General features: G+C 32.5%; 1 protein-coding gene across 1 annotated transcript; it reads right to left on the bottom strand.

Moving 5' to 3' along the window:
* LOC124973032 (eukaryotic translation initiation factor 2 subunit 3, X-linked-like) lies at positions 1-25,254 on the bottom strand. The gene is made up of 12 exons (XM_047537245.1): positions 25,158-25,254; positions 24,477-24,540; positions 23,364-23,491; positions 23,152-23,273; positions 18,027-18,121; positions 15,665-15,823; positions 14,545-14,679; positions 14,344-14,438; positions 13,872-14,016; positions 10,977-11,146; positions 8,240-8,412; positions 1-4,221 (listed from the first exon to the last, which is right to left on the bottom strand). Exons 1-12 carry the CDS (start codon positions 25,224-25,226, stop codon positions 4,158-4,160), a joined length of 1,419 nt encoding a protein of 472 aa, XP_047393201.1. The 5' UTR covers positions 25,227-25,254; the 3' UTR covers positions 1-4,157.
* Positions 25,255-27,457: the final 2,203 nt, after the last annotated feature.

Here is a 27,457-nt window from a genome sequence, read left to right as displayed (position 1 = left end):
TGATATGCATTGAGGTTTATTCCAGGAATAAAATGCTATAACATTAAAAAGAATCAAAATTAATTTTAAAAAATCATGGTAGATTAAAAATTCAAAATAGCAAGAAAGCAAACCTAATTTAAATTCATTTAATTTACCAACATTATTACTGATCCATTTCTTCCAATATTTAACTCTGTATTTTTGGTCATTTTGGGTTTGTTTGTTACAAGGGATTGAACCCAGGGGCACCTAACCACTGAGCTACATCCTCAAAACTTTTTATTTTTTGAGACAGCCTCTTGCTAAATTGCTGAGGCTGGCTTTGAACTTGTGATACTTCTACCTCAGTCTCCTAGCCCACTACAGGCATGGGCTACCTCCTCACTAATGAGAAGGCCGACTTGTATTTTTGGTTTCTGCATCCAAACTGAACCAAGATTGTAGACACTTTAAAAAGAAATTACATATCTACTGAACACAGATTTATTTTGGTCATTATTCTCTAAATACAGCAATAATGACTATAAGCATTTCCATTGTATTATGTAATCAAGAGAAGATTTAAAAGTACAAAGGAGTGTGTACACTGGCTGTATATAAACTGTATGCTATATTGCATAAGTGAACATTATCACATTTTGTTATCTCTATGTGTATGTCAGGGGTGTGTATACCAGAACCAATTCTTTGAAGACAGCAGGAGGGAAAATGTACTTGAAATACTATGTGTAGATTTAGTCTTCCATTTACTAAATGTGTATTTTAGGCAGAAGATATTTGTAAGATTCCATTCTTTGGACAACTTAAGAAAAATTAACACGTTTTTACAAACCATAGTTTTGGATACAGCTGTCTTGTAGTTAGGTTTGTTAAAAAGAGCAGAAATATTAACTAGATTTTAGGTACACATAGCATATGAACAAGCATTTTTTAAATTGTAGTTCCTTAGTGTGGACAGAGGAAGGTTAAATATTTCTCATCTCTATAGTTATACTTCCCAGATCTAAAATCTATAGCACTTTGAGATTTATGTGTTTACAATGTTTAAACACATGGTCTTATTTGGTAAAATATTATTTTACAAACTAAGAATCAAATGATTCCTTTTTTTTTTTTTTTTTTTTTTTGCAGTAGTAGGGATTGAACCCAGGGCCTTGTGCTTGCAAGGCAAGCACTCTACCAATTGAGCTATAACCCCAGCCCTTCAAATAATTCTTTACCATCACCAATATTATCGATAGTGATATTCTTTACCTGTTATTTATTTTTCACTTCTGAGTTAAACGGCAGTCATTTTTTGGCTTCAGCTACTTTGCTTACTTCTACTTCAGTCTTAAACATTGGTTATTCCTATACCAGAAGTTGGTCACTAATGATGAAAAGGAATTACCTTCCAAACCATAGTTTTCACCATTTGCAAAAGGAATAAATAGAATTTAAAAAATGCCTATATTTTAACATTACTTTCTTCCAAATCACACCATTCCTTAAGACTTGAAACACAATCTGGTCATAAGCAATCACAGAATAATTTTATCTTCTGGACTCTTTTAAATCTCATTTCTATGAGTCTTTAAAACATATTTTTGTTGGTGTTGCAGTACTGGGGATGGAATCTGGGCACTACACATACTAGATTAGCATTTATCACTAAACTACACACCAAACCCCAGAAATAAGTTTTTTTAAAAAAAATTGTAATGAGATGTAGAGGGATATTTTAAAAGTTCTACCTGTTCACCTCATGAGTTCACTGAAATCTAAAAAAATAAATAAATAAAAACATTAATTAATAATATTGGGAAAAAATGAGTTTTTTTAGTCCAAATCCTACATGAAATATGGTACAAAACATGGCGGCAAATCTGTAAGCAGATTGTTGGTAAGGAACCAATAATACATCACAGGTTTTCCCCAATTATGCTGAAACAAAACTTCACAAAATGTTTTTTATCCATTACATCACAGGCATACATGAACGTATATTTTCTCTCATCTTCTGCAGAAATAAGAAATCATAAGAAGAGTACCTTGCCTCGTATGGACAAGACACTGGGTTCAATACCTAGCACACCCCCCCCCCAAAAAAAAGAAAGAAAGAAATTATAAGCCTGATATGCTATAGAAGTTACATAACACTGATTGTAAAAGGCCGAAGAATGAAAAAAACTATACATACTTTCAGCATTAGGGAGATGCTAACTAAAATTGGGCTAGTACAGCTATAGTCACAGCAGATAAATTAATACTAACCCAAAACAGTATTACATAGACATTTACTTCATGAAAAGACAGTGTGCCAGTTTATTTTTACTTACTCTCAAGGTATCTAAAGACTGAGACAATAAAAAAAAAAAATACAGATTACACCTCCATCATAAAGGAATATGCTCAATAATAAAACTCTGCAGGAAAAAAAAAAAGAAAGGTGGTTCAGCAGTACAAAAATCTAGATCTATGTATTTTTAGGAAAAATGTTAACTTTATGGTTAAAGCTGATTGCCTAGGTTTGAATTATAGCTCTCTTATTAATGAGGTGGAGCAAACTTCCTTTCTTATTTGTGTCTCAGTTTCTTCAGAGTATATGTAGGAAATTATGCCTCACCTGCTGGGTTTTTGGGACAAATTACTATACATAGATAACTCAGTGCCAAACATAAAAATACTCAGTTTATTTAACAGCAGTGATAGTATTTTGGGGGAGATTGGATTATATGAGTTATTTATTAAAGTATAATTGATAAGTGAAAACTATATTTGTGGTATAAAATATGAGGCTTTGATGCAATTGTACATCATAAAATGATTCAATGATAAGAATTCTCTGTATGGTGTTTTGTGTGTGTAAGTAGTACAGTGAATTGAAACCAGGGAAAATTCTACCACTGAGTATATCCCTAGCTCTTTTTTATCAAGTTTTTGTTTTTTTGTTTTAAGACAAGGCCTCAAACTTGTGATCATGTCGCTGCAGACTACTGAGTTGCTGGGTTTACAGTAATGTACCACCATGCCCATTTTAAAAGAATTCTTACTATGAGTTTTATGCAAAGACTCCTATAGCTATAAAGTCAGTGAAATCATATGAAAAAGAATTCGAATGCACTTTTCTATTGTCCTTAAGACTTCTTTTCATAATATAATCAATACTGCAAAATATTTCTGTAACCCATTATGTCTACAATATCACAAGCACAAGTTTTCTAAGTAGTTATTATAGACTGGTTGGCCAACCAATGAACTTTTAAGTTAAAAAATGGAATTAACAGCACACTTGGAATATTTAAAATATCAACATTGTGCCTTCTTTATGCCCCCTTTTCCCCAAACTTCATTAATTTAAAAAGGTTATACCAAAAAAAAAAAAAAAAAAAAAAAAAAAATCCTTCTTATTAGCACAAACATTCTAAGCATATCAAGTTAGTATGATTATGACATTTTATATTATGGTTACATATAAACTTATTATGTAGAAGCTTTTGGTGTAATAGTATTTCCAACAGGGAAGAACAGCTAGGGTTTAGTAGTAATGAATAAAAAATAAGTACAGGGCATCAAGAAAGAAAATGAATAGAGCTGTCTTCAGTTTCCTTAAAACAGTCAGAGGGGAGTTCCAGAAAGCTTTGCCAATGTAAATAAGATCTCATGCTCAAAGGGTCAATTTTATTTGAAAGAATTAATTTTCATTTCATCTTAAAATTTAAAGATAAAGCAAATCTAATGGAGATAAAAATGGAGTCAGCCTTCAAGGACACTTGTCTTTTTAAATTTTTACTGATGCAACAGTCCTTGAATCCTGGTTATATTCAAAAATGAATCATGAGAAATTAAGAAGAAAAACTTTATTTCAAGTTTACTGACACGATACAGGAAAACCTGGTTGTAATTACCAATTTCATTTCAAAGCTGTATTAATATATAAACCTAAAATGTTTAGCAATAATCAACATCTACTAAAATGTAGATTAAGTCCATTAACATGCCAATTTTTATATTAATTAGAGACCCTGCTATTTAAATGGCACACATTAAGATTTCCTAACAATAATGAAAATAAACTGACAGCTTTTAAGCTAATGAGATGTGAAATTAATTTACTAGTTTTGCTTTAAAATGTACCCCTATGTTGTTTAGAAAATTCTTAATTCATCAAACTGTATTATTAAAACTGTGATTCTTCATTCATCATCTATTGTTGGCTTGATGGTCACTCCTCTTCTTATTTGACCCCAACCAATTAAACTGCAAAATGAAAATAAAAGAAATCACAAATCTTAAAATTAATTTTATCAGCACTATCATATAATTATGACCTAACTGATTTTATTTGTCTAATTCTAAGTTTAAACATGTTCTTATAAAATGCTTCTCCTAAAGAAACACTTATCTTATTTCCTTAAGTTCTTAAGAGCATTACGAATGGGTCTGGTCAGCATGGAAAAGAAAAACAAGAAGTTTCTGCAACATCTATGCTAAAACAACATGCCCACTTATTCAGACTAGCAAATAAACACTTGAAGTATCCTTAAGATATGTCAATGTCCTTCTTGAAATACAATGTTCTTCTTGAAATACACCAAAGTGCTTTGATACCATCTCAAAATATTCTAATGATTTTAAAGGAAAAAGAACTAGAAAATCATAAAGACCTTAAATGTATTATTCTTAATAGCAAAGGAACCTCCACAGCCTATTCTAAACTATGCTGGTCTATTTTAGCACAATCAGTCATGGGTTAAAAGCTGTAATTCTAAAAACTAAGAGGAAAGAAAGTCAGCAAATTGGGAGACTTGAAGGCTCCAGGACCTAGTTTCCCTAATACAAATACCAAATAAACAATGATTAAAGTACTCCATAGAAAATCTATAAAAATCTCTAGAAATGAAGAAAATGATCAACTATGAGGTGGGGGGACACATAAAATAGGAAATCTTATGGTATTTTATTAACCTCTGTACAACCACTTTCCAGATACAGTGCTGAGCAGTTAAAGTCAATCAATTCCCAATTCCTATCATAGGGTGGAAGAAAAAGAGCAGAACTTATTTTCAAAGGACTAGTTTCTGTCCTGTCTTGGAGTTCTCACAGAAACTGTGGCAAAGTATGAATATAAGATGGAGGCTTTTCAAACAGGTGGTAGAGCTGTCAGCTCCAGGCCTGGAGGCAAAGATTACAGGCACAGAAATCTGTTACTACAGCTAAATCCAAAGGAGCAACAGAGTCAGAGTCTGGTGGAAAACAAAAACATTTGTGGGCCATATAACTGGCAATGTGGTGCATACCTGCAATCCCAACTATTTGGGAAGCTTGGGATAGGTCAACAGCAAGTTCAAGGTCACCCTGGGCAATGCAAGCTCTGTATCCAAAAAAAAAATAAAAATAAAAAAAAAAGGGGCTGGCTAAAATTGATACCTCAGTGGCAGAACACTTGCCCAGCATGCATTAGCCCTGTTTTGTATCCCTAGCACCACCAATAAAAATTTTAAAAAGCAAAATTAGGAAACAAAGTATACATACAGGCCCAGGGAAGACATACGTTTAAAAAAAAAATGAAAAGACCTTTAGTCTGCCTTTTTGGCTGATTAGTGAAGCTCACTCTAGGTATAGAGTCAGTCTACAAAGATTAGAAGAGATAGTTGTTTATTCAAATGCCTACTTTATAAAGATCTCAAGGCATACAAAGAAACAAGACCCATTCCAATGAACAGAATGCATCTCCAAAAACAAAACCCAAAGACTACAGGTCTCACTTGAACCAAACAAAAGAAACTTGAAGCAATATATGAATAAAATGTCATTATAAAAAGACAGACATTACAAAGAACTAGAAGATATTCCACAGATAAAAATATGACTAAATTGAAATATTTATTACAAGAACTCAGTGATAAATCTCAATAGAAAGAATCAAAAGCTTGAAGATAGGTCATCTGAAATGATCCAAGAGCACAGATGGAAAAAAAAAATAAAGACAAGTTGAACAAAGTCTAAAGGACCCATGGCTACATCAAGCAATCAGCATTACAGGAGGGAAAAGAGAAAGGAGTAGAAATCATTTCAATAAATAATCTTCAAATGCACCCAACATAAAGATATGGACACACAAAAAAGGTCAAAGAATTCTATGTATGGAAAAACTCATCAGACTCAGAGAGAAACAAATGATTATTACTGTGCACATTTATAGACAAGAAAAGATTAAAAACAGGAGAAATATTAATTCATCATATAAAAGAGATCCTCAATAAGTTTATCATTGGATTTCTCAGAATAAACTATTAGTATATAATATGTACATGTAAAGAAAAATTAAGAATTCCATATTTAATAAAAAGGACCTTCAAAAATGAAGGTTAAATCTTTTTCAGATAAAAACACTAGATCTGCCCTACAAAAAATGTTTAATGGGAGTCCTTCAGAATGAAACAAAAGATGTCAGAATAACTTGAAGTTATATAAATTAAATTAAATTCACTGATAAAAGAATTTTTATGCAGTATAAAAGTTAGTATTATTAAGATCTTGGTTCTCAACATTTAAAAAAATTAATAGGGTTTTAAAATCCAAAGTATAATCCTAAGTTTATGTTAACAGATGAACTGTATAAAAGATTTAAAATTAAAGGTATCAGTAACACAAGGGGGTAGGGGCAAACTAGTGTACACTCAAAAAGGGAATGTAAGAGTAAATTGAAATGTGTTCACTAAAACAACAAAAAGACAATGAAAATGAAAATGAAAAAAAAAAAGCTGAAAAACAGAATTTCAGCATTTCTCTAAGTTCTATGTATTAAAACAAAAGAACTGTTTGAATGGATTAAAAAACAGAAATCTATATACTTTCTATGAAAGACTCAGGTTAGGTCTAAAAAAACAGGTTATAGGTTAAAATGGAAAGAACAGAAATGAGTACTTCCTACAAACAGTAATCCAAAAAGAACAAAGGTAATTATTCTTGTATCAGACAAAATATATTTTTAAAACAAAAAACTATTTATAAACATCAAAGAAGGATTTTATCTAATCACAAAGTGTTAATTTAAAACAAAGATAAAACAATTATAAGCATAATTGTACCCAATAACCAAACATTACAGTTCTTAAATATATGATGGAAACACTGACAGAAGAAATAGCTCTAAAATAATACAAAATTTCCATAACTAATTTTCAAAATGGATAGAACAATCAGAAAACTAAGAAAACAGAAAACCCAAGCAACATTAGAACAAGTAGACCTAACAGGTATAAATACTAAACACTCGACTGGACCACAGATACCTATGGCACATATCATGTGTTAGGACTATGTGTTAGGCAAAAAAAATCAAGTCTTAATAAATTTAAAATAATTAAAATCAGATAATTTCCAATTCTATTTTCTATTACATTCTAATGAAACAATTCAATAGCACGGAGTAACTAGAAAACCCACAAATATATAAAAATTAACTTTAAAAAACAAATCAATGGATGAAAGAAAAGATTATCAAAAAAATTGGAGAGACAAAGGAAAAATGAAAACACAACATTCCAAAACTTACAGGCAACTTCTAATGAAAATGGTATGTAGTTCTTCAAAAAATTAAAAACTGAATTACCATACAATTTAGTTATTTCACTCCTGGATGGACAGACAGCACAAGAGCTTCAAGCATAGTCTTGGAAGAAATACTTATACAATACATTTATAGAAGTACAATTTATGACAGCCTTAAAAGGAAGCAACTCTAGTGTTTGCTGACACAAATGAACAGACAAAATATATACATATAATAAATTATTATTCAGTTTTAAAAAGAGAAGAAATTCTGACCTATGCTACAACATTAGTAAACTCAGAGGACACTAGTCTAAGAGAAATAAGTCAGCCATTAAAATATAAATACTACATGACTTTGTAGTACATAATTAATGCACTCAAATTAATACACAGACAATAGGGGTTGCCAGAGTCAGGGATGGGTAAAGTAAAGTGACTTTAATGAACAGATTTTCACTTCTGAAAAATTTAAAAACAGTTTTGAAGATAGATGTTGATAGAATACACAATATAAATGAAATTATTACCAATGAAATATATAATTAAAAATAGTTAAAACACAATTATCTAGTACATATCCAAATATGTAGCTAAAAGTTAAATGTGATAAGAACTGCTCAATATCAGGAAAAGTGTGTATGACCAATATTAAGAACCAAGTCCCATAAGAAAATATGCTGTTTTCTATAACTAAACAGTTGCAAACTGATAAACTTACCGCCAGTGTTTCTCAACTCTTCGGCTAAGGGCAATTTTTTCTCCTACTTCTGTGCACACAGGATTAGTGAGAACTATTTTACCCAAATCAGCCTTGACTGCACTAACTCTTCCTCCTGTAGACAGAGATCCTATGTTCACCATAAGCACTTCATTCCTGGATAGCTTCTGTACCTAAGAAGCAAAAGGAAAAAAAGTCATCATATTAGTAAAGGAAAATAGAGTAAATTTTGAACAAATTTCATTATAATGAGATTTGAAGTTCATGAATTGTACCATATCAAAACACAGTTTTATGCAAAATTCAATGAATTTACAAAAGATACACCTGTAAAACAAGCTATTAAAAAATAATCTAAGTTGGGTGAGGTGACTTAGACCTGTGTGATCCCAGCAGCTGCAGGGGCCCAGGCAGGAGGATCATGAGTTCAAAGCCAGATTCAGCAAAAGCAAGTAGCTAAGCAACTGAGCCAGAAATACAAAAAGGGCCAGGGATGTGGCTCAGTGGTCAAGTGAGTTCAATACCCAGTATCCCATCTCCCCCGCAAAAAGAGAATAAAGAATTTAATAAAATTCTAAAGAAATCATATGACAGGGGTTAACAAAATTTCCTGACATAGTATGATAAGATTAAGATAATAGTTAAGTGAATTCTAGAAGTTAATTCCACTCATGTAATCTAAACTACTTAAATTTTTCTAAGTCTCTATAAAATTCGTTAACAACTATAGCATTTAGGTAAAATATCAACTGCTATTCTAATAGCTTTGCTTACATTGACAATCTAATCCCTGAGTTCAGATCAATTTTCTTTTTTTTTTTATCATTTTATTAGCTTTTTAGTTACACCTAAATTTTAGGATTCACTTGATATTATAAAAGCATGAAATATTATTATTTTAATTCAGTCCCTGGCACTTCCCCTTTCCTTCCCTCTATTTTACTGGTCTTTCTGCTATTTGCTTGTTTTTTGTTTTTCTTAATCTCATGGATGTATAAGATGATGAGATTCACTGTGTAGTATTACTTATATAAGTACATAGGAAAGTTAGATTAGATTCATTCCAATGTTCTTCCCTTATCCAATCTCACCTCTCTTCTCCATAAATTCCCTTCATCAACTCCATTGATTTTTCTTTTATGTTAATGAATTCCCCCTCCCTTTTTTTCTTTTCTATATCTCTTTTTTATCCTTATTTTTATTTTTCTTCTCTTTTTTTCTCTTGTTTTGGATTAGTTTTTGCAAATCAGAGAAATCACTAACTTTTGGCTTTTTTAAAACGATGGCAAATTTCATAATTTCATACTTCTTTACAGTCAGGTAATATTCCATTATGAACATATTCTACACATATATTGCACTGCTATAAATGAACATTGACACGGTTGCATCACTGCAGTACGCTGATTTTAAAACTCTGGATATATACCATGGAGTGGGAAAGCTGGATCTTATAATGGTTCCATTCCTAGATTTTTGAGGAATTCCACTTTTTAGAGTGGTTGCACTAATGTGCAGATCCACCAACAATGTCTGAATGGACCTTTCCCTCTGTGACATCACCAATACTTAGTTATTATTTGTATTCTTGACAACTGCTGCTCTTACTGAGGTAAGATACTAATATAGTTTTTTGATTTTCATTTTTCTAACTGCTGAAGACATTGAACATTTTTTCATATATTTGTTGGCCATACAGATCAATGTTTTTAATGTCTTTACATTTCATTAGAAGTTAGGCACCGAGGATGGTTTAGTAGTAAAGCACATAATTCTTAGTATGACTGAGTTCAATCTTCAGGACAAATAATCAAACCAAAAATTACACAATGAAAATAAGTCTTTACTAAGAAAAATGAAGAAAAATTTAAAATATGTTTTTATGTTCATATAATTCACAGTGATATCAAAATTCTGCCTTTCCATAATCGTAACCTTCCCTTAATATGCAAAGAATTTAATAACCATTTTATGTACAGAATTTCTAGTACTATAAAGGGAAAAGTACATTCATTCTTAGGTTTCCAAAATTCAAAAAGATAAAATTTTAAGTATCTGGTCAAATGTTAGTATGTCAAAGGGGAAAAAAGACAGTGAAATCTGATGATGGTAATTAGACAGAAGAAAATTTACTTTTACTACTATAAAAAGTTTGGTATTGAGATTGGACATATACCTCAATAGGTAGAATAACTGCCTAGCATTCATAAGACCTAACACCTCAAGGGGAAAAAAAAGTCTAATATTAAAAAAGGAAATAGAGAATTCAATGTTGATCTTTACTCACTTGATTCTCTACTCAAGAATATTGTATACATTCTCAAAAGTTTATACAATTGCTTACTTCCTTGTACCCTTACCGACAGGGTAATAATAATATTCTCTCTATGAACTATCTTAGGGTACAAGTTGTAACAAATAATTTCTCTCTTTTAGAAGACTTCACTTGAAGTCAGGTGTAGCAGCACACATCTATAATCCTAGCAATTTAGGAGACTGAGGTGGCAGGAGGATCACAAGTTGAAGGTCAGCCTCAGCAACTTAGCAAGACCTGTCTCAAATTAAAACAGGATGTACTATAGAAGGTTCAATTCCCAGTAGCACAAATGCAAACAAATTAATTAAAATTTTTTACTTGATTTAAAACTGATTACCTTACAGAATTTAATCAGTTTAAAAAACTGATTGTAACACCATGCTTTCTGTTTTTGGAATAGAAATTATAAAAAGTATTCACCTTTGCTGCTTTTTTGTCTCCTTCCGTACGTACACCTAGTAGCCGTCTAAGTAGAAAGTAGGAAATTTCCAGTTCTGTGAATATCTCAGGTAATGCTCCAACTGCACCAAGTACCTGACCCACCATTCTGTCAGCTCGGCACAAGGTTGGGTCAATTTTGGTTCCAACTCCTAATAAAGATTTAAGATGTACATATTCCTAAACTTTATTTATTAAGATACCTCCAAAGTTAAAGTTAGTCAAACCCAGACAGTACAGATTACACATATTAACAGTTATATTTTGCTTATACCATCTAAAGGCTGAACAATTAAATTTCTGCCCTATCTAAAGAATCAGAGTATTAACAAGAATTTCCTGACTATGTAATAACAAAGATTCTTTTGATTTCAATTTGAAGTAAATAATACCTGGCTAATCAAGATAAATTTTACCTAGTAAAAGATATTCAGTAAAGACTAAGGTAAGTTCATAAAGACTAATTTGCAGAAATACAATTTTTAACACTGGTAGATATGCAAGGATTATCACTGTGCGGTTTTAGTTGTGTATTTATTATACCTTTTAGTAAAAGTGAATTAGATAACAAAACTCTGAGAACTTCTACACAAAATAAAAATTAAGAAATAATTTAACCATTAATAAACATACACAGGGAACTCTTCTATAAGGATAAAACAGAGAAATTAAACATCCAGGAAAGAAAGGTCAGCAAAATGGCAAAAAAAAAACAAACCCAGAAATTCTCTGCATTTACTATGAAACCAGCAGACTTGTCAGCCACCAAAGGAGCCAAAAAGGGCTGTAGCTTCTTTAAAGTCTCATTTCAAGTGTTTCTCTAAGACATTCCACTTTTAAAGTTGTCCATTAACTGGCTGCAGTGGTGCAAGCCTGTAAACCCAGCAGCTAGGAAAGCTAAGGCAGGAGGATCACAAGTTCAAATCAAACTTAGTAATTCAGCAAGGGTGTAAGGACTTAGCAAAACCTTGCCTCAAAATAGAACATAAGAAAAGGGCCATAAATATTAATTACCTCTGGGTTTAATCCCTGGTATAACAAAAACAATAAAATACAGCTGTCTATATGACCACTGTGAATGGTCTTTTCCTAGATAAAACTTATTAAAAACAACCCAGAGAAAACTCTTTAAAACTGAAAGATAACAGGTGGGAAGAACACATTAATCAAAAAGTTTAAAAGGAAAAGTAAGTCTGCATTAAGACATCCATAAGGGTTTTGAAAAACTGGCACTATTCCTGCAAACCTAGAAGGTCAAGTGAGTAAGTAAGAATGTTGTATGATCAGGAATAAAATGAGCAGACTTTAAGCCCTCATCAAGAGCTAACCTTAAGATTGTGACAAGTTGAAAATAAAATCTAAGACATATGTGAACTGCCTGGCTTACTTTTGCAAGCATGTTCCAATGTTCACAGAAAACCCTTTAACAAGGACTGAGAAACTCATTAGTTCCAGGCATTAGGAAATCTGTTTAATTATTAGCTGACCACTAATCTAACCAAGCATATTAAACCACACATGAAAACAATACAGGTGAGTTCAAAGAATCATTAAATAAGCTAAAACAAAATGCAGCAACAATAAACTCCCAGAAGGAGGCAGAATCTAATATCAGCCACTGCACTGTATCATTTAAAGTATTTTCAATAGAAAATTAAGAGACCTGCAAAGCAGGAAATATGGTACACACAATTTTAAAATAAACTGTCCATGAATATCTACAGATGTCAGAATCACTAGACAGATTTTAAGTCAACATTTTAAAACATACTTGAGGAACTTATTTGAAAAACCAAAGTATGAGGATGATGTCTCACCAAATACAGAACATTAAGAGACAAAAAGTAAAAGAGAACCAAATAGGTATTCTAGAACTGAAGAGTATAAAAAAAGAAAAACAAAAAATTTCCAGAGTAACTCAATAGCAGATATAATAAATAGTAATAAGAATTATCAAACTTAAACATAGTAAGTTATACAGTATTGGAAACAGAAAAAGAAAAATGAACACAGCCTCAGAGATCTATCAAATATCCCAGAACGTTAAATGAGTCACAGACGAAGAAAGCAGTGACAAAAATATTAAGAATACATAAAATATTTCAGAGTACAAGAAGGAAAATAATCTACACAGTAAGCTCAACAAACCCTAAGCAGAATCAACTCAGAGATTCACAATAAGACATATAATGATGGAAACGCTGAAAGCAGGAGAATGGGAATGTTTATGCACAAAGGGTTCTGTAAGATTAACAGTTAATTTCTCAAGAGAAAACACAGAAACCAAAATACCACCATGAAAAGCCTCCAGTCAGGTGCTCACAAAATCATATAACTAAAACATCTATAATCAGAACCAAACTCCTTTTCATTTACCATTTCTTTCTTTAATTCAAAGATAAAAGACAATAAAAACTCTCAGAAAATCTTGCCTTTCCTAGATAATGTTAGTGCTCTAAAGAGAAAAAAACTAAAAACTCCCTAAATTGTTCTCTTCTACAAAACAGATGTTATCCCTTACAGCTCCAGCTAAATGACTTCATACAATACATATTATTTCTGCCTTACTATTTGTAAGAATATGCACAAGTGACTAAAACTGAAGAAGTAAAATTTTAAATGCTAAATCATTTAGTTTTATTATGCTGAAAAACTGTCCTGCACATAAAACAAATATGTACTTTTTATGAATGCATATTTAAAAAGCATATAATATACAATTTAAAATTAACAATTTAAATAGTGCATACCTGCCCATTCCACTTTCTCATACTGAGTTAAAATTTCTAAAATACACGAATGACATATCTTGGATAATTTGTTTCCAAGAAAAAATAACACAAAGCCAAAATTTATGGATGAGAGAAAAGTTCTTACCAATAAGACCCCCTGGAGCAGCATACTGAAGATCATTGTGTTCTGCAAAAAGTGACACAATTTTGGAAAAGATTGGCTTACACATGAGTTTTCCTTCGCTATCCTTGGAAACAATACCAGGTCTGACTTCTATCTCCTGACCCACCTGAAACATAAGTAATTGACATATTTGGGTAACAAAATTACTATTTAAATATACAGTCCCAATAGGTAGATTACTAAACTAAAAGACTCTTATTTGCAAGAATGTTTTCAAATACAAAAAGAAATACAATAGATTTTTAAAGCTACAACCACCCAATTGCACTAATTACCTACATGAAATCTATAAGTTAAACATAAGACTTGCTATATTCAAGAAACAATAGTAAATAACATTTTTCTGTGAAGAAAAAAAAGAAAATTTTCATTTCCTTTTACTAGAATTTTTTTATTGGTTAAGAAGAAACCAAGAGTTTAAAATTCAGTTTACCTTTAACACTCCTTTTAAAATACTACCACCAGCTACACCCCCTTTAAGGTCATCAACCTCACAGCCAGGTTTATTAACATCAAAAGACCTAATTACTGGGGAAGAGAGAAAGAAAAACTATAAAGTTCATTCTTCACATAAAAAAGTCACTAATGTAGAAAAACCAAGTCCAAAATTAAAGGACAAGAGATAAACCCTTACCAATAAGTCGAGGGTCTGAGGTAAAGTCTCTTGGAGGTACTGGAATTTTCTTTACTATATACTCACAGACAACTTCAATATTATATTTCAGCTGAGCAGAAATTGGAATAATAGGAGCTCCTTCAGCTACTGTACCTGTATGACAAAAGTAGATCAAAGGTAGGTCAAAAGTTTCAATTTAAGAGAAGTTGTTCTACATTATCTATTATACAAAGTAACTATTAAGTTTATAAAAATAAATATCCCAACATCACATATATAAGCTAGCAATAGAAATAATTAAACTGTTTAGAAAATCTGCAACATTGTTTTTCCATCTGGAAAAAAAATCATAGAAGAGAAAAATTACCAAGTTCTAGCTAGATATATAAGCAGACAGTGATTAAAAGAATATGGCTACTACCAGCAAAGAAATGTAGCCCGTTGAAAAATATCCAAGACATTTGGCTTCTCCCAAAACAGATCTGACCTGTGCCTTGTGCTTCCTGAACATAATCATGATGCTATCTCTGAGAGAACTATCTTTATTTACTCCTGGAGCTGACCACACCAGACTTTGTAGCTTATCCTCCGGTAAAGACCAAAATTACAAATTCTCTGTTTATCAGATTGCTGGCAGATACAAAATGTGTCTCTTACTAATTAAACCTCAAACAGGATAGTAAATGGAAGGGATAGTACATGAGATTTAGAAACATAACAAAGTATTTTATTTGCCACATAACAGGGTAAGAGACTTTTCTCATAAATAACAAGAATAAGAAATCAAATGTCAAAAAGATCATATGGACCCCGAGTTAGAGAGAGAGACAGAGAAAGGAACACTATAACAATTAGAGAAATCAGTCAATTCCAGTTCTGAAGCAGATACTCAATGAAAACAAATAATGTGATACGCACCAGAAAGCAAACCAATAAACAAGAAAGTTTCACTGTACTAACAATGGGCAAATTTGGTTCCTTTTTAAAATCTGATAGAGAAAGTCTCTATAACTTTATTTCTATCTAAAAATCACGTTTCTATAAGCCACCAAGGTTTTAAGTACTAAGAAGAGAAAACACATTTTACAACCATTAAATAACTGGATAATCCATTTTACTACAATATTAGGATTCTTACCTTGAATAAATGCAAGGATCTGTTCACATTGTTCTTTAGCCTGACTTTCTTTCACCAAATCAATTTTATTTTGCAGAATCAAAATATGCTTCAGCTTCATAATTTCTATGGCAGCTAGGTGTTCCGAAGTCTGAGGTTGAGGACAAGATTCATTACCAGCTAAATTGATGACAAAAAAATTTTAAACAAAGACAGACAGGATGAATACTAAGAATTAAATGGCATCTAACAGACTTTCAGTTATTCAACTCAAGGCCTACACTTTGATACTACCAACATGTTTTGATATGGTGCTGAAATTCCTTGCCTTATTTCTTCTGATCTTCCCAGTCTTTTAACTCCCATTTCTAGTAATGACTGCAATCCTAGCCTCAGTACTTCTTAGGGTCTACTTCTTCTACTTAGGGTCTACTCACAGTTTTTGCTCAGTCATTTCTGACTTTCAGTATTTGGAATATTGAGATCCACTCTACCACAGAGCAGATGACAATTACTATTACCAGTTCAAACCTTGTGAAATCTGTTTCTTTAAATATGAGAGATCAAAACAACTTCTTTTTTATGGGGGAGGGCACCAGGGACTGAACTCAGAGACACTCCACCACTGAGTCACATTTTGTATTTTAGAGACAGGATCTCACTGAGTTGTTTAGCTCCTTGCTTTTGCTGAGGGTGGCTAAGAACTCATGATCCACCCACCTCCTCCTCTAGAGCCACTGGGATTACAGGCATGTGCCACCATGACCAGCTCAAAATAACTTTTAACCAAGACACTATTACAAAAGTAATGGGATTTCACTTCTAAATTAGTTACAAAGGCTCTGACTTCTGACTCAAACTAGAAGCTATCACACTATTAGGATAGTCAGGAAAATAAGGAAAAACCCAACATGAGAAACAAAAGTCCAAGTAAACAACGCAGTTTCTTCAGTTCTAGATAAGTCTTGATATCTCTGAAAACCTCACTGACATACACTCCTTAGCCATAGAAACTGAATAGCTATTTTTGGTTCCAAACAACACAACATGAGACATTTTGTTACAGGGTAACAGCAGACACAACTATTTATTAACAAAAATGGAAAGGAGACAAAATATTTTCAAAAACAGTCAACAATAATTTGTAATAAAATAGTTTTGTTTTGTAGGCTAAAGATCATCTTCCCCACATAGCTATGTTCATTTTCTTGGTACAATACATAAGATGATGTTTCTGGTAGTCTATTCTCATCATTAAAACATTTGATTTCTCCCAAAACAGCCCTGACCTCTGCTTCTGCTTCTTCAAGATACTCAAAATGTTATGTCTAACACAATGTTTTCTCTTCTTAGTACTTAAAACCTTTGTGGCTTATAGCAAACTGATTTTTAGATAGAAATAAAGTTACAGAGACATTCTCAATCAGATTTTATTTTATTGGGGATTGAATCCAGGGCCTTGTACTTGCAAGGCAAGAACTCTACCAACTGAGCTACATCCCCAGCCTTGAGTTTTCTTATTTATTGGATTGAACATACCAAATTTTAGGCTGTGGCTTCCCATGTGAACGCTGGCCATGCCAGAAAAACCAACTATGTGATTTAAGCATGAAGACTTAGTATTAGAAGTGATTAACCACAAGATCAGTTATTTCTAAAATAGAGTCCCACAAAATATCTAATCAGATAAAGTACATCAGGTTGGCAGTATTTTCAAAAAAGAAAACCACAAAAGCCTCAATTGTGGAGCCCTTCTATACTCTACCTTATGCATCTCTTTCCTTGGTTGAATCCTTCCCCTCTAATAAATCAAAACTGGGTAAAACTGTCAGTGACTCTTCTATCAAACTTAAGGGGTTTTAAGAACTCCCTCAATTTACAGGTAATGTCAGAAGTGAAAGCAATCTTAGGTGGAACACCAGAGTGTATTCTAACTTTACATGAAGCTAAACTTCACATGGCCTCAACAACTCTCACAGAGAAAGCACATCCTGCCTTGAAAATGTGTCTTGACAGGCTTTGTCTTTAGCATTTCACATGAATAAGAGACTGGCATCTAAATAAAACCACTATTCAATATTGAACTAGACAGCACACAGATTGAGACAAACAAAGAAACATGTACTTTAAAAAAATACATAAAAAAATGCACCACTGATTTTAATTTTTTTTCCCTTTTACATATAACTATATGAATTCTCCCAAGCCATTAGCCCCAACTAAACCATGCCTAGTATTTTTGACTGGCATAATGATAATTTTGAAAAAGTAGCTATAAAATTTCTATTTTTGTCATCTTAAGTTCTTCAAGTCCTCAAGTTTTCCTTCCTCAGGTTGACCACATGGCACAATGACTTGTCCGAATTAATTCTGATATATTTACCTATCAACAGAAGAGCTGCATCCATCACTGCTGCACCATTCAGCATAGTAGCCATCAAAATATCATGACCAGGACAGTCAACAAAGGAAACATGCCTAACATTTGAGAAACAGTAAATAGTTTTTAGACAATTAAGAAAGGGAGGTGGGGATATGAAAAATGGTGGAATAAAATAGACATCATTACCCTGTGTACATGTATGATTACATGAATGGTATTAATCTACATGTGTGCAACATAGAAGTGAAATGATGTACCCCATTTATGTACATTAATCAAAATGCAGTCTAAAAAATAAAAGAATAACAATTAAAGAAAAACATAAATCAGATGTTTTAGATTTACTTTGCTTCAAAGAGGTAAAAAACTTGGTATTTACAAAAGATTACAGATGAAATTAAACTGAGGTTCACTAGGGCAGATACAACTATATGCACATATAACTTTTTCAAAAACCAGGTTCTGATATACACAGGAAAATTCTCAAGTTCAAAAAGAACAGGACAGTTCCATGTATCCTCTACTTCCTTACTAGACATGTAATTTACAATTATTATGGAGGTGGTAATTGTCTTTTGATCTTAAGCAAGATCTTTTATTTAAACTCTTTTTAATGGGGTATCTATAAAAAGCAATTTTTCATTTTACTTTTTTGAATTTTTTTAGTTGTTAATGGACTTTTATTCTTATATGAGGTATTGAGAATTGAACCAGTGCCTCACACATGCCAGGCAAATGCTCTACCACTGAGCCACAATCCCAGTTCCAATTTTAATTTTTGATAAAATGCATCTAATACTCTTTTGTGGAGCACAGCCTACAAACCTCTCACCAAGCCCTAAGACTGTCTGTTATCCTTTCTCTTAAAACTTTTAGGTATGTCTAACCCATTTGAGTAAGCACTCAGAAGAATGCACATTTTGAGATTAAGTCATTGCTCCTTTGTATGCACAAAGACTTGTCCAGGACCTAGATTCATCCCTGTAAAATACCAAAACTGATATACAATGGAGTAGTTTTTGAATATAAACTCCATGTATCCTCTCACATATACTAAATAATCTCCAGATCACTTACAATACCTCACGCAATGTAAATGTTATGTAAATAGTTATCACACTGTACTTTTTAACAAGAAGGAAGTCTGTATATGTTACCTAATTATTTTCCCTTGGAAGTTTTTATCTGCAGTTGATTTGAAAAAATGTAAAACCCTTAGATATTCAGGAACGGTGGTACTCAAAATATGAACAGAAGTGTTGAGTATATACAAAGTATATATATCTTTTGAGCATTAAGTATAAAAAGTTCAAAATTACATCCTTTTTTGTTATAAACATACTTTTTAAAAATCTATCCTCCACTTAAGTATTTTTGTACCTCTTTCAAAAATTAATTAAACAACTGTGTGGTCTCTTTGTACCTTCTAAGTTTTGTTCTACCAATCCCCTCCTTAAGTACCACAATGTTGAATACTACAGTTACATTACATCAGGAAGACAATTCTCCCTATTTTATTCTTATTCATATTTATTTTAACTATTCTAGTTCATTTCCCTTTCAAGGTAAAGTTTAGAACACTCTTGAGAAAAAGTTTGATGAAATTCTGACAAGAATCACACAAACTCTGCATATTAATTTGAATACCATCAGCACTTTTCTAATCTTAACCAACTCATGAATACAATCTGACTATTTATGTGGCATGTAATTCTTTCATATGTTGTATGATTTTGAGTGCTAATATCAACTAAAGAATTTTTTAGTCTATATGCACAACAACAGTAGGTGATTATTTCTTTTTATTTTGACCATGTTAGATGATACTGGCTTCTGAATAAAAGTTGGTTAAGTGTTCTCTCTTCTTATTAAAGAGCTTTTAATTATTTCTTTTGGAGTTAATTTTATAGTTCATGTTCTCTGTGTTCCACAACTCCATTTTTTTCATGTTTTTGAGATTTTTAAAAGGAATCTTTCAAATATGTTGCTAATAAACATAAAAGCAAATTTTTATTGATCTTGTTTTTATAATCTTTTAAAAGTTTCTGTGGCATATCCCTTTTAATTTTCTATGTAATCATGTCATCTGGAAAGTTTTTTTTTCATCTGCATGCTCTAGATTTTCTTTGCTTGCCTTATGCAAAACTTAAAGCACTATGTATAACACAATTAAAGCAGAGATTCTTATTTCCTAAATCAGAAAACATTCAGAATTTCAACATTTGAAGTCACCTATGATTTTTGCTGCAGAGGTTATAAAGTTGAAGAAATTCCTCCTTATTCCTAATTATCAGCTTGTTTTATATAAATGACTAAATAAACGCCTTATTATGCAACTCAAATGAAAATAAGATGTTTCTTTTATTTTTCTTTTTTGGACTGAGGATTAAACACAGGGACCCTTTTCCACTAAGATGCAGCTCAAGCCCTTTTTTATTCTGAGCCAAGAACTTCATTAAGTTACTGAAGCTGGCCTTGAACTTGCAATCCTCCTGCCATCCAAGTTGCTAGGATTACAGGCGCGTGTCACCAGACCAAAGGAGATGGTTCTTTGGTCTACTGTCATGCTAAATTAACACTCAATGATTTTCAGACACTGAATCAATCCTGCATATCTGTAATACACTATCACTTGGTCATGTTAAAAACTTTTTATATGATATAATTTTATGAGCTAACAGCTATAAATTTTTGTGTTGATATGCATGGAGGATACATGGGCAGCTGCTCTTTCATCTTTTTTTGAGAAGGGTATCTTGGTTTGGCCGTTTTCAAAGTCACAGTGGTTTCTCCAAAGTAAATGTGTTCTACCACGCTTTAGGTTGAGAAAGAATGAGTTCATTCACCTATGCTAATTAACTGTGCAGATCTATTCATAGTGGTCCCTGTTTTCCTTTATATATTAGCTAATGTTTCAAGATTCAAAACAGTTAAATTATTTTTCCATTGTCATTTTCTTTTGGGAAAAAAAAAACACTTTTTAGTTTTATTAACATTCTCCAATGTTTCCCATTTGCCCCACTGTCCCAGTTATTACAAGCTAAATATATTTTAAAATATAAGATTACATAAGAATATAGCTATGTTAATATTAATTAATAAGTTCCATATTATGGTTTTCCAGTATATTGGGGTGCATGTTTGTTAACTTAGTTGAAATATTTTCAGAACCAAAAAACCTGGAACTTAATGGGTTAATATTATTGTATTTTTTTCTGCTTGCTTCATGTTAACTTGCTTTTCTTTTTCTAAACTCGTTCTTTCAGGATGTGAGACCAGATTATAAATTTTAGGTTTTAACTTTTCTAAGTTTTTAAATTTCCTTCTGTGCACCACAAACTCTCATATTCTGTATCTTCATTTTCATTTAGTTCAATATCACTGATCACTAGGAAAATGCAAATTAAGATGACAGTGAGGTATCAATAATCAAAAATAATTTCACTCCCAATATTGCTGGTAGCAGTGTAAATGATACAGATATCCAGAAAAGTAATGAGGCACATTTTCCAAAAATTAAACATATACTAATCATACAATATTACACATGTAGGCACATGTCCTAGAGAAATAAAATCTTACATCCCTATAAAAACTAGTATCCCATTATTCTAAGCAATTTGAATTGTTTGGGACGGTATACAGATTCTGTTCATGTTTTCCCAAAATTTTAAACTTTAATAGATCAGCACATTATATTCCATTTAATAAGGCAATTTACTGCCTAAATTGCAGCAGACATTTGTGCAAGTAATAAATCCTATAAACCCCTGACCCCAAAAAAGCGTAAAACTGGAAACAACCAAAAAGATCTACAATAGTTCAGATACATGTGCTTGGCAGAATACTAATTTAATAAGAACTAATAAAATAGTGATAAATGACAGCAATGAGGGTAGGCCTCCAAGATATTACGCAGAATGAAATGAAAAAAAAGGCAATTTCAAAAAAGGTAACAACTATACAATATATGTAACATTTTTGAAACAACAAATGCATAACTAAATAACACATTAGTGGTGTGAAGGAGTATGGACAGCAAGGGAGAATTATATTACTACATAACAAGTAATATAAGAGACCTTCTTGATGGCAGAATAGTTCGGTATGTGAAAGTAGTGGTGATTATAAGTATGTACATGGTGATAACATTATGCCAATGTCAAGACTTTGATATTTGACTGCATTGTACTATACAGAGCTCATGAGAATAATGGGATAAGAATTTTCAACTCTACAACTTCGTGTAAACTTTAATAATTTCAATTTTAAAACTATAAAGCAGAGTTCCTCCTTAGAAAGTTTTATATGTTCAAAGATATATAATTTTAGGTGTATATACTTTTATAATAAAAAACACATTATGCAACATATTAAAAAATATGCAGATTTAGAGCAATTTTGGTTCAGTTCTTGGAATTTATCTGAAAAAGTTTAAAACAATAAAACTGTATTAACAGAATGAGAAAAGTAGTCAAAAAATTTATTTGGTAAAGGATCTCCAGTACCTTGAAAATTTAATGAATTGTGAAAACAACAGAGAACAACACAGAAGTTAAAAATAAAATAAAATAAACAAAAAAAAAAACCCTACACTGTGCACTCAGAACTTGTCATTTTAAAAACTGTTTATTTGTATAGTCACAATCCAACTTTCCTAAGAGTGAACTTACACTTACACCACTTGTGAACTTCAATGTCCTCTTATGAAGAATGAGGACAGGGTATGTATACAATTACAAACCCCAAAAGGAGAGAAAAGCAAACCATAGTATTAAAAAGAAATAGGACTTGGGGATGTAGTTCAGTGTTAGAATACTTGCCTAACATATGCAAGTTCTCCCCACCCCAAGAAAGAAAGAAAATAAGAGGGAGGAAGGGAAGAAAAGTAGGAAAAGAAAAGAAAGATAACAAGGAAGGAAAGAAGGAAGAAATGTATATTCTATTTGTTGGCCAAAAAATGTTGTTCAAGATTTCTTACCTACATTTTGTCATTTGCCTCTTCATAAGATTAATTTTCAGTAGTTGCTTAAATGCTTCATTATTTCAGTAAGCACAGGCAAAAAAAAAAAAAAAAAAAAAACAACAACAAAAAAAATAACATGTTTAACATAAAAATGATCACCTGACTAGTTTGAAGTTCCCTTTGGTCCCTGGGATGTCTGTAGGAAACTCATCAGGTGTACTACTTCCACAAGATCTGTAACATTCTGGTCGAAGACAATTTGAGTCATCAAGTTTATAAATCTGAAAGTTTCAGAGAAAATAGTGAAATTTGTCAACTGTAAAATTAACAACTAAAGTAAAATGTTTCTACTTCCACAACATACTATATACCTTGGCATTAGCATATCCAAGCTTGATGGTAATATTCCTTTCCAGTTCATTTTTGAACCTCACAGTGTGAACACCAGAAATAGCTTTTACAACTGTGGATTTCCCATGAGCAACATGACCAATTGTTCCTAAATAAAACCAAAAATTAATTAATACATATCCAGTTACACCAAAATTTCAATAGGATATCAAAGGTATAACAATGTAAATATGCAAATCTATAATCATTACTGATGTCACTTTTTCCTCCCACATATTCTTTTCTTCACAAATCTTGTTTTGAAACATGGCTAGGAAACTTATTTATCTGAACATTTGTTTTAAAGACCATACCCATATGGTTATTTATAAGCCATTTAATTTCTTAATTTATGAAAGGTTACCCTCCATTAAAATACTCAATGAAATTTATACAAAATTTTAAACACCAAGAAATCTTGCAGCATTTCTAAACTGTAGTAATTAATAAGTACAATTGTCCTGGATAAAAAAGTTCAGATCCATGAAAACAGAAAACAACCTGTTTAATAACAAACAATGCTGCTAACAGTAGTATATTTGTCTCATAATATAATGTCTTCCTAATAATTACAAGTCTTACACCTGGTTTTCACTCAACTTCTCTTATAAAACACTGAGGATATCATTAAGATAAGCACTACTGAATGTAACAGCCTATTCATTAAGTAATACTTTTGCAAACACTATTTTAATGATATTGTGTAGCAAATATTCTCACTTCTTTCTTAAACAGCTCCTATGTAAGTGTGGCATACTGCTTTAACATGTACCCATGTGTGTTCCATGATAGGTAATGAGGTTGTTTTTCTTGTTCAGTGAGGGGTTAATGAAGATTGAACCCAGGGCCTCAGCATGCCAGTCAAGCACTCTTACACTGAGCTGTGACTCCTTAATTCAAATGTGCAAGACAAGAATGGAGGGCATTTTTTCCATTTTTCCAAGTCAAAGATACTTTGTCTCAAAGGCTCCAACGTACTCCTTAAATATCTGAATCATCCAACAAATATTCGATCAGAGTCTAAATTTTCTTATCAGAAAGCAGTCAAGTCAGGACTCCTGAACTCTAGTACTTATGTTATCAATTGATCTTACCTATATTGATTGTGGCTTGTCGGCTGATAACTTCATGTGAAAGCGGAGTCAATTTGGTAACGTCCTAAAATAAAATATGTTAACCCAATACCCAGAAAGAATCCAAGACTTTTTTTTAAACTTCACGTATGGTTTCTTCAACACTATTTCACTCTGTACTGTCAAAAAAAACCAAAAAAAAAAAAAAAAAAAAAAAAAAAAACAACAAAAAAAACCCAGCCTTTCCTGTAAAAGCAGTCTTTATATCAGAGAAGGAATTTAGGACGAGGGAGATAAAGTTCTTCCCATTTACGAGAGACAATGCAAACTTTCACTATAGAACTTGAAGTCGCAAACTTTAGATGAAAGTGGTACTGAAAAAAAAAACTCCTTTTACCTATCTTTTTGAAGGTGAAGGGCTTAATATGTTTAATACACCATTCATCCCCAAACCTTCGGAGCTCAAAATTCGAAACCCAAAGTCTCAACCGAATACTTCAGAATTTCGAAGTCTCATAATTCATATACTAAACCAGACTCTTCAGACTACTCAAAGCGCATCAGAACGCGCCATCACGGCCTATGGCGCACGGCTGCATGGCTACATCGCTCCCTCCAAAGCATGCTCCCAACAGGCCGACAGTGCCCCAACTCCTTTCTCACTTCCGAGCCCCTTTGAATTCCCGCAAAAAGAAACCTCACCAAGGTAGCAAGATTCTGCAGAGAAAGATGCGGCTGCCCCACGATCACTCCAACCTCGTCACCCGCCATTTTGCCCCGAAAAAAAGGAAGTGGCTCTGGCTGCCGCCTGACAGTAGGCAGGCCCCTGTTGGGCGGTGCGGGGAAGTGGAAGTGGAGAGGTCTAGACTTGAAAAAAGAATGACAGGTTCAAGTGCGGCCTCGCTACCCAGACTTCTTCTTGCTTGTAATTACCCATCACCTACCAGCAGGTTTTTTAAAAAAACAATATGCAAAGATTCGGGATCTATTCGTTAAAGACCTGTTAGATATTTGTAAAGGCAACACTGAGGGCAGCCTCACAAAGGCCCCCTGCGAGGCGGGTAACGCAACTGGACATGCGCGCTGGTAAGGGAAAAAGCTCTTTCGGTTTACTGTGGAGTCTCCCCGGAACCATGCAATCTTAGTTGGGGTATGAGAGCATAAAGGAATGCCCTTACAACTACATTTGCCTATTTGATGAGTTTCTATAATTTAATAAGGCAAAACGGCCTCCAGGACGCGGTATGCTGAGCTATCCACGGTCACGTCGCCCTCCCCTTGTTCCTGACCTGCGTTGGGGAAGGCGCTCTAGTGCGGAGGTTTCTTGAAGAGTAAGCTGCGAAGCTGGCAAAATCCAATTTCCTATTTTGTTTCCAGGAAGCCGGAAAGCCAGAGACCTTGGTTGTAAGGATCCATGGGACTGCTACACAGTGCTTTTAAGTGGACTTGCTATAAATAGTGTTAAAACCTTATATTACCACAACTCTCCTCAATTCTAGGACACCACCCACAGTATGTACCTGTATAGACATGCATATCTTCACACACCTGTGCTTGAATGCTTTATTTTATAGTATAATATTGCCTTTAATTTCAGAGAGCTCATATCATTTTATTATTATTTTGTTTAAAAATAGTTACATCATTTTAAAGTAAAAATAACCAGTTTGGAACATTGGTTTATTCGTTAACTGAGAGTTGATGTTTAGTAATGTACGGGATCTTTCTGAGTTCTAAAGTACATTGACCTATATTTCCCTTAATTACTACTTAATCTTCTCATTTCATTTATTTTCTTTAGTAATATCAATAGTAGTCTACAGTCTAATGAATCCCAAATGTTCACATCTCCAACCCCAATCTTTTTTTTTTATTAGAACATTGTAATTATACATGGTCGTCTTCTCCTCTTGAATAGAACGGGATTTATTTTGATAAGATCTAACGTGAGTGTTTTCTGTTTTCATGAGTCAAGGCACAAATGTTTTATTACAGTGTACAACATTATTCACATCTCCTGCTTACTTTCTAGGAGTTCTGTTGTTTCAAGTTTTATATTTTGGTTATCTAACCAATTTTGAATTTAGAGAAATGTGTAAGATCTGTATCTAAATTATAACCCTTTTTTGGTATATGGATATCCAATTGTTTCAGCACCATTTAAATTTTTTTATTCTAGCATCTGCTCCATTTTAAGAGATATTTTATGTGGATCCATTTTGGAATTCTCTCTTCTCATTCATTGCTCAATTTGTAATACTTTTTGCCAATTCTCCATATCTAGATTACTACAGTTTTAGTATACATCTTAAGTCAGGCAGGACCAGTTCTCCAACTTATTTCCTTTTCAGTAATGTGCTGGCTACTTCTGAGTCTTTGCTTCTCAAAATAAATTTGAGAATAATTGCCAGTATCCACAGTACAACCATCTGGGATTCTTTTTTTTTTTTTTTAATTTTTTTAATTTGTTCTAATTTGTTGGGATTCTTATTAGGATGGATTGAATACATAGAACAAGTTGAGGCAATCTTACGTCTTGATTACTTTGTGTTTTCATAATAGATGCACATATGACATCACTAAAATAATTGTAACTTTATATATTAGTGATTTTTTGTTCTCATACAAACCTTGTGCATATTTTGACTGACATCTAAATATTTGAATTTGAGGTGTTAATACAAATGTTGTTAAGGAAGTAAAATCGAGAATCCAAATAAATGGACTGTCTTCAATTTAAAAAAAAATCTTGTGAGCAGTAATGAAATTAATTAATTAGTAATTTAGGAGTGTGAAAAGTCTACAGCATGGGAGAAAATCAGGTATTTCCCCCTGTTTTCCTTAAATTTCTTTGCATTTCTCAACAAAAGATGAAAAGATGGACCTTAAATGTTAAACATGTTTTTCCCATAAGCTCTCTGGTAAAAATTATCTTACTCAGCTGCAGTCTCTTGAAGAGACTGGCTTTATATTCACAGGGAGTTTGCAGAACATCACATCAG

Source organism: Sciurus carolinensis, chromosome Y, assembly GCF_902686445.1.
Source record: "Sciurus carolinensis chromosome Y, mSciCar1.2, whole genome shotgun sequence".
NCBI lineage: Eukaryota > Metazoa > Chordata > Mammalia > Rodentia > Sciuridae > Sciurus > Sciurus carolinensis.
The sequence above is the reverse complement of the archived record's forward strand: the minus strand, read 5'-3'. Positions and strand labels throughout refer to the sequence as shown.